Source organism: Paroedura picta, chromosome 9 (genome assembly GCF_049243985.1).
Source record: "Paroedura picta isolate Pp20150507F chromosome 9, Ppicta_v3.0, whole genome shotgun sequence".
NCBI lineage: Eukaryota > Metazoa > Chordata > Lepidosauria > Squamata > Gekkonidae > Paroedura > Paroedura picta.
In genome coordinates this window covers 63,431,041-63,440,096 of record NC_135377.1, presented here as the reverse complement: position 1 = coordinate 63,440,096, position 9,056 = coordinate 63,431,041, and the positions used below count along the sequence as shown (strand labels likewise).

Here is a 9,056-nt window from a genome sequence, read left to right as displayed (position 1 = left end):
TAATTTTTTAACTAGACTTTGTGTAGGCTGTATTTTTTCCAAAACAACAAATAACAAGTTGAACATAAGGGTTTGGAATTATTTTAGTTATATAAATTTACTGTTGTTGAACTGGATTATTGCTTTGGTAGTCTTTGCTGAATTTTAGTTATGGAAAGAAAGTGAGATGTGAATGTTTTAAACTAGGCAGTTAACAATGCGACACGTTGCAGGATGTAAAAACAAGTTTATTAATAGCAGTATACATGCATATATATATATATATATAACACAAACGATAAAACAAAGATTAAAAACATACCCAGAATAAAACCAGAGCCAAACCAGCCAAAGCAGTTTCCCATATGCACCAAGCAGAACAGTCTTACAGGCCTTCGTGGATGTGGCCACTGTTTGCATTCACCATGGCAGGCCTTTCCCAGAGGACTGGACCCTTTCACTGAGAAAGCCTCTGATCTGACTTCTACCACTTAGACAACTCTAAAAGTGGGCTGGTTGAAGGATGGAACTGCTTATTTTGTCCCAGTGGAAGCTTTCGAGCCATCTTCCAGTTCAGGCAGCCAACTCTGGGTTGGGAAATACCTGGAGATTTTTGAGGCGGGGTCTGGGGAGGGTGAGCCTCAGCAGGGTACAATACCAAGAATCCGCTCTCTAAAGCAGGCATTTTCTCTAGGGGAACAGATCTTGATTGTCTCCGAATCAAGTGTAAAGTGGAAGTTTGCCAAGTGCCCCCTGAAGGTTGGCATCCTACTTCCCATGAAGCCCTGCATGGACTGCATTAAAGCAGTATAATCCAGACAGCCTAGGGAAGCCTAGCTCAATGGGCAGAGTGTAAATAATGCCTGGTTTGCACACAACATAGAACTGAAAGTGTTCCAAGCAATGGCATTGTGTTTATGAAGACTGGGGCAAGTATCTGCGTTCTTAATGTTATTGAGCAGAGGTTAGAAAAATGCCAAAGTGAGTACTTCCATGGTGTGCCCTTTATCAAAAGCTCATCAGCACTGTACTTCTAGGATGGTTTGCTCTTCAATCAGATGTGTTACAATATCATATATGTAAATGTTGAATTGCAGAGGTGCTAAGATATAACCCCCTTGCTTAACCCCCTTTCCCTTTTTTCATGGGGACCATAAGATGGCCTTGAGGATGACAGTTTACCCTAACAGTATTTTCATACAGGGCATGGCTCAAGATGAGAAAGTGTTTGTCTATGGATGTTTCCCCCAGAAAATTGTTTTTGATGTTATCGAGGAAAGGTTAGAAAAATGCACAAGTGACCACTTCCACAGTTGACCTTTATTAAAAGACCATCAGCATTTTTCTAGGATGGCTTACTCTTAATTCTGATGCATCTTGCAGGTTGCATTTGAGGAATCATTGTGGGATGGCTGGGTTACAGACAGACAGTGATCGACAGTAAAGGACTGCAGTTGTAACCTGGGCTGAGAACCCTGAGTGACAGGGGATTCAAATTAATTCTTCTGCTGAGAGTGTCAGTGATGAGTTGGGAGCCAGCGTGGTATAGTGGTTAGGAGCTCTGACTTCTAATCTGGTGAGGTGGGTTTGAGTTCCCGCTCCTCTGCATGCAGCCAGCCAGTACTAATTAAGCTGTTCTGACCAAGCAATAATATCAGGGCTCTCTCAGCCTCACCTACCGCATAGGGTGTCTGTGAGAGTGGAAGGGAAGGCAATTGTTAGCTGCTTTGAGACTCATTCTGGCAGAGAAAAGCAGCATATAAGAACCAACTCTTCAAAGCAGACTGACCCAGTATTAAGTTTTATAGTCCTTGGTTTTAAAGGGCGGACTTTCATACAGTAATCAAGACCACCTTTTCTACGGTCATGTAATTGTAATGTCACACAACAGTATGAATAAGAAAGGATAAAATGCTGTGCTCCACTTCATCTGTGCAAGACTTAATCAGTGCTCTACAGCAGTGGTCCCCAACTTTTTTATCACCAGGGATAGGTCAACACTTGGCAATTTTACGAGGCCCGGAGAGGTAGTCTTTTGCCGAGGGACGTCACCACCGCCACCTGAGCCCCTGCTCCACTTGCTTTCCTGCCGGCACCCCTGACTTCCTGCCACCCTGCTGAGGGGCGCTGCAAGCAGCAGCTGTGCAGTGCCTCGCTGAGGGGGAGCCCCAGCTATGGTGGCCACTGGAGAGCACCAGAGCAGCTGGGGAGGAGGACGAGAAGGAGCCGCAGCCCGGTACCGACTGATCTAAGGACCGGTACCTGTCCTCGGACCAGGGGTTGGGGACCACTGCTCTACAGGGTCTCTGCATTTTAAAAGAGGACTTAGAAAAAAATTACAGCCAAATACAGGACTGCTGAATACAACTTTTATACAGAAACCTCTCATCTTAAAAAAATAACAGTTGTCTGCAACAATCTTTACAATAGTTTTGGGAATAATCTTCACGCAGTCAAAATGCAGGCAAATTATGTTTAAGGTGTCATCTTTGAAGCAACCCAACGCTTTGTAAATTGTTTAGCTTTTTGTTTTTTCTTTTTACCTGTTAAAAAAAATAGACAGTGATTACTTGAACCTTGAAACTGCCTTATACAGAATCAGATCACTGATCTATCAAAGCCATGGTCTACTCTGCTTGCCAGCAGCTTCTCAGGGAAGTCTCATCACTTCCTACCTGTTCTTTTTAACGAGAAATGTCAAGGATTTAGCCTGGTACCTTTTGCATGTAATGAGGTAAAACCAACTTTATAAAAATGAGCTGTTAAGAACTAGGGCCAAATCAATAAAAACATGTTGTTAAAATGGAGGATTCTAAAATGAAAGGGGTAAAACCATTCTTAAAACTGAAGCATACCATAAAACAGCCAAGGAACATTTTAGGTAACGGCCTGAGTGCAGAGAAATGTTTTAGCCTGTTACCCAAAGGAAAGGAAAGTGGAAGGCAGTAAAGCCCCAGTGGGAAGGCATTCCAAGGCAAGGTGCCACCACCACTCTGCCACAGAGGCTCTTGGGGGCTCATGGGCCAATCATTCTCTTGCAGTCTAACAGGGTGGTTACGGGGATAAAATGGAGATAGGGAAAAGAATGTTGTCAGCTGATCTGAGTTCCTATTGGGACAGAACTAGGAAACAATCCTTTTGACCACCATCCATCTTAGCTCTACAGGTAGGGGCCCAGAGAACAGCTTGAGATGAGGATCTTAACTCCAGCCTCCTTTATGTCAAACTGCAAAACATCTAGTACAGTATGTACAAACCACTGATCCCAAAGGCTACTCCAAATGTTTTCTGAGCAGATCATGATAACTTTCTCCCAACCACCACAAGAAGAGTAACTTGGACTCACCCCAAGAATTAACAACAAATTGGATTGCAGCTTTCTTGACCGTACCCTTCTTGTTCTCAAGAGAAAAATACTTGTTTGCTAAAAAAGGAAGGGGAGAAAAATCATTCAAGCAGTGTATGTAACTAAACCAAGGAGTTTTTCCAATACAGCAGTATTTCCAATACCGGTAGTTCGGTTGCTATGGCCTCCGTAGAGCTGCTTTTGTACGAAGTCTTTGGCTGCTTGTTGCTGCCTGTTAGCCAACTCTTGATCTTTTAGCCGTACTGCTGAATAGCTTTGCTGGAGCCTGGTGACCAAGAACAGATTGGAAAGTCCAAAGCAGTATTACTTCAAAGCCAATATTTTGCTAACTCTATGCTTCTTGATTGAACTATTCTAAATGGCTGCAGCAACTGAAAGTTGTGTTTCTTCCTAGGTTATGAATGATAATTCATAACCTCACTTATGAATGATACAAGCCTCTTCACAATTTACAATATTTGTTTATCAACCCTTCATCATTCCTATTCTCATGAACAGCACCTCTTAAAGGTATCTCATGCAAACCAGCACTTATTCTTTAATAGCATTTTGACTTTTGCCACCAATTTAATGCTTATGGGAAGACAAAGGTACAGTTAGCATAGATGTGCATGAAGAGAAGGGTGCCAGTAGGCCTTCTGCCTCCCCACCCCAATAATAGGACATAGTAAATGGTTCCTGAAATGTATACCTCAGGGCTAGTGTTTCTTCTTCACTGTCTTCTATTAAGCTTCCTTCTTTCTCACTTTCAGACTCATCTTCAATATTCTGATCTATAAAGACAAGGGTATTCATCGAACATTTTCATAATTACAATCAGCACGGTTTATACAAGAGTAAACAAAATTAATTTCAACTACACTTAAATTGGATTATTTTATAGACATCTGTAAATTCATTAAATTCAGTGGGTTAGAGAAGCTATCAATTCCAAAAATGCCCAGTATCAGAAAGGAAGACACATTGGACTTTAACAAGGGTAGAGATGTGAATGATAAACTACTTAAAATTATCATGTGACAAAAGATGTGAATGAGACACAGCACCAACTATTAATAGTCAGCATTGTATTCACAGGCAGTATCTGGAACAATATTGGATAAGTGATACAACACTGAGCAATAGAAATAATTCAGCACTGCATAATTTTATACAGACCTTGCTCAGCTGTGTCAGATGACTTGTTATTGCTAAAGAAAGAAAAGCTCTGTTTAGGAAGATTCTTTGTAACAATTTTCTTTATTGTGACACAAAGGTACTTAAGACAAGAAAAACAGATACCATGATCATGCATAAGTATCCATCCCCCTTGCTATGACACCCCTAAATATGATGAGGTTCGACCACTTAACTTCAGAAGTCATATAATTAGTATGCAATCCCAGTGGCACATGATCTGCCAGTTTGTCTGCATAACCCTGAAGGGTATGGAAAGTCAGTCAACATTCTCTGGCCTGTGGCTAAAGACTTTCACAATTCGAAGCTGGAGTGTTTGTTTGTGCTCTGTTTATTGTTGTGGAACGTATCTTCTGGTGTAAATCCTGATGTCTATAGTCCCGCCCAAAGGAGCATGTCAGAAGAGGGAGGGGGCCAGTGGAGGCGGAGGCCAAGGCACTGGCCACAAGGGAGGGAAACCATGCACCTGGTCGAAGCTACAGCGCCAACTTACAGGCTTCTGGGGTCCAGGGCAGAGGCTACATGGCTCCTGAGAGCCAGGCTGCTGCCTTCCAGGCCTCCGGGGGCCACAACACAGGCGCAGGTCTGCTCTCCAGGCTGGAGGAGCCTGGGGTCCTCTTGGGAGAACAGGTAAGGAGGGAGATGGAAGGACTCTTTGTGTGCATGTTTGTGTGTGTGTGTCAGAGGGAGGAGGAACCAGGGAGTAGGTTGGGGAAGTGGGGAGGGAAGGAGTCTGCATATTCATGCTTGTGAGTGATGGGGAAGGAGGAATGATCAAAGAGCTACCGAGCAGGGATGTGTTCTACATACCTATGAGAGCCTGGGTGTCACTACTTTTTTAAAAAATTAAGACACAAACTGGATTAAAACAATGCAGTAAGAACAGTATAAGCCATCCAATCCACACTGGATAAAATTGGGTTACAATACTGGTGCACTAAAACCAGTATAAAAGAAACAAACCAATGAAAGCTGCTTAAAATTTCTCAGACATTAACTTCATTTTCCATTCTAAAAATGCCCTCCTGGACACCAGCTTTGCTTACCTGTCCTGTGCTGATGATGCCAACTCCTCTAGAACGTTTTCAGGAAGTAGCTTTTTTTTCTAGAAAGAATAAACTTCAAGTCAAGGTTAGGGTTTTTTTGTACACCTGATGGAGTTCCCAATTATCAATCAGAAAATAGCAATTCCTGCATTTACTTAAAATATAACCAGGAAAGGAGATCAGTGAGAAACCTGCAAATGGAAGGCAAAGGTAGTTAGGGACAGAAAAATCTCCCTGGGGACAGAGCTCCATGGTTTTAATGTCACAACCAAGAAGGCCCTTTCTCAGTTGGTGGGGCACCTCATTTCTTCTGAAGAAGACTATAGGGCTTGGTAGTCATGTGGGAGTAAGCAATCATTAAAGGATGCTGGCCCCAAACACCCTGGTTTGGCTCCAGAAGCAAACTGGAAACCAGTGTAGATGAAACAAGCCTAGGGACCCCACTCCAGTTGTTATTCTGTCTTCATCAAGCTAAAGATCAAAATCAAGGGGGCCAGGCATACCCCCGTGGAGGTTGTCCCACATTTGATCAGATGGCACTGTAAAGACTCCCTCTTGAGTAAGCCCCATCCCACGTTCTTTCATTGGTGGCATAGTCAGGAGGGCTTGTCCCTGAGATCTTTTTTCCTAAGCAGGAACATATGGGAGAAGATGGCCCTTCAAATGTCTTGGTCCCAAGCCATTCAGAGTCTTAGACAAATATGACACCTTGATCTAGGCTCAGGAGTAGATTGGTAGCCAGTGTAATTGCTGTAGTATTGGAGTCACATGCTCCTGATAGCTGGCCCGAACCGTCAATCCTGCTGCACCATTTCACACAAAGGTGGACCCACATGAATACATTGCAACAAGCCCAGGGTAGATGCAACCAGATCTAGATGTGGACAGATCACTGTGGTTAGATCTGATAGACCCAGGAATGGGCACAGCTAATGCATCAACTGACCTACAGCAGCTACCTGGTTTTCTGACTGTTGCATCAAGCAGCATTCCAAATCTGTGAACCTGGCTTTTCAATCCCATCTAAGAAACAAGAGATCTCAAATCCCTGGTCTAACTTGCTATTATCCGAGAGAACTGTCTTGTCAGGATTATGTTTCAGCCTGTTTCCCCTTATGCAGCCCATTACTGACTCCAAGCCTCAACACAATCTTCAGAAATAGGCAAGGAAGAAAGTTAAAACTGGGTATCATCTCTATATTGGTGGGACTACAGCCCAAACCGCCTGATGATGTCAACAGTGGATGCTTACAGATATTAAATAGAGAACTGATGTTAGGTCTTAAATGTATATACTGCTGTCATCTGTTCTAAAAAAAAAAGGATATATATATATAAAAAAAGAATATATAAGCCACTACAGTAAAAGCCTTACATTAAAGTATTGAAAACCTATTTTTTATTTTACTAATGTTTACCCTATCCTTCCTCCAGGGTGCTCAGGGTGGTATAAAATTCCTCACAACTACCCATGGGGTAGGTTAGGCATTGAGAAGATAACTAGCTCAACAACACCCAGTGAATTTCATGGCTGAGTGGGGAATGGAAATGAAAGGTTCCTAGTCCTAATCTGATACTCTAACCCAGGGATGGCCAAATTGTGGCTCTCCAGATGTCCATAGACACCCCTGCTCTAACCACCACAATCTACAGACTGTCATTATCCTTACCACCACTACGGGCTCTCATAACCCATTGAAACCAGGAAGTTGTTTACCAAATAAGATCAGCAATCCATCTATCAGTACTATCTGCTCTATCTGTTGGAGATCTTCAAAGACTCCCATGGCAAAAAAGTCTTTCAGTAATCCCATGGCAAAAAAGTCTTTCAGGGAGCAAACCAGGAATCTTCTGTATGCAAACACATGAACTACCAGAGATACATTTGTATGTGCCAAAGCAACCTGAATGAAAATGGATCCACATTGTATAAATCATCAATAGAATATAAAATAATTTATGCATCTTCAGTTAAGGTTTTAAACTTTTAAAGGGAGAATTATAGTCAGTTTATAATCATATAAGAGAAAAACTACAGTTTCCTCCTCCAGATTTTCTAGAGATACAATGTCCATGGAAGATTTCTATTCCGTGGTGAGCCAATACAGAACCTCTATGTACATAATAAAACCTAATAGACGTATTGAACTCCTACTCTGATCTCCCACCTACAGAGCAAAAAGAGATCACTACCAGATTGGAACATCTAAGGCTTAAGCTTAATAAAACCTAATGGATTAATTTTAAGAGATGGCATTATTACCTTTTGTTCTTTAAATAATTCTTCCCTTTGTCGTCTTTTCTCTTTCAAAGCAGATTTTTCTCTAATAAAGCAAAAAAAAAAAGTTGGGAGAAAAAATCAAAGTGTCAATGCAGTCAAGAAGGAGCAACTGCACTGAGTCTCTACACAACCACTTTACTAAGTAAAGTACTAAGTAAAACTTGGTACTAAAATAGCACCCAATTTCCCCTATTTTAAATACATTTGCTTCTGAGTCAAATTGAAGGCATTGGTTGTTATCTACAAAGCTCTACATGGCTTGGGACCTGCAAACCTGACAAACCACCTTTCCCCTCTCAGCCCAGGTGCCAATGCTGACCTTCCATTCCTGAAATCCATAAGATATGACAAGGTCCGTGCATTACTTTCTACTCAAACCAAGCATTTTTTTTCACATGGCTTCACAGAAGAGATCAGGATAATTCCCACTCTGAAACAATTTGAGAGCCACCTTATATGATCTTGAGGGAAACTGAGCAAAAATCATATATGTACAGTTTACAGTGTGTAGATGAACTTAGGGCCATTTTTCTGTTGTGTTCAAAATTCAGCTTTCAGTTTCCTTGCACAGTGTTGTTTGCACTTGCACACAAAAGCTGCATGATGCCCAAATTGGAAAAGTATGATTGTCATGGTGGGAGGGGGGTCACGTAGTTAAAGATATGCAAAATATGGACCCATGGCTTTTGAAGGAGACCCATGGCATCTCCATTTGCCCCAACAGGCCCTTCTGCTGACTCGCAAAGAGACGCAGCCTAACGTGCCAACCTCTAGACGGGCCCTGAGGATCTCCCAAAATCACAGCTCATCTCCAGACGAGAGAGCAGCTCCCCTGGAAAAATGGCTGCATTGGAAAGGGGGCTCTATGGCACTGGGCCCCACTGAAGGCCCCAGCCTGGCCCCGGCAACTCTGCTCCCCCATCCCCGCCAGGGGTCAGGAGAGACCTGGCCCAAGCGCCGCACCTCCCACACGCGCGCCCCCGCCCTCACTCACCTGCGCACGCGCTCCCCCGCCGACCGGCGCTCCTCCTCCGCGGCCACCCGCGCGCTCTCGAAGGTCACCTCCTCCGGCGCCTCGTCGCTCCCTTCGTCTTCCGAGGAGAAATGCTCGGCGACTTCTTTTCTCTCCGCCATCGCGCGAGCCCTACGCCCCGCCATCTTCTTCTTCCGACTTCCGGATCACCCCGCATCCTCCTCCTCTTGTGAC

At 43.3% G+C, this 9,056-nt stretch overlaps 1 protein-coding gene across 1 annotated transcript; it reads right to left on the bottom strand.

Moving 5' to 3' along the window:
• Nucleotides 1–206: 206 nt before the first annotated feature.
• On the bottom strand, nt 207–9,056 carry NOL7 (nucleolar protein 7). The gene is made up of 8 exons (XM_077353066.1): nt 8,844–9,056; nt 7,832–7,892; nt 5,569–5,627; nt 4,505–4,536; nt 4,038–4,119; nt 3,490–3,611; nt 3,326–3,403; nt 207–2,522 (listed from the first exon to the last, which is right to left on the bottom strand). Exons 1-8 carry the CDS (start codon nt 9,005–9,007, stop codon nt 2,455–2,457), a joined length of 666 nt encoding a protein of 221 aa, XP_077209181.1. The 5' UTR covers nt 9,008–9,056; the 3' UTR covers nt 207–2,454.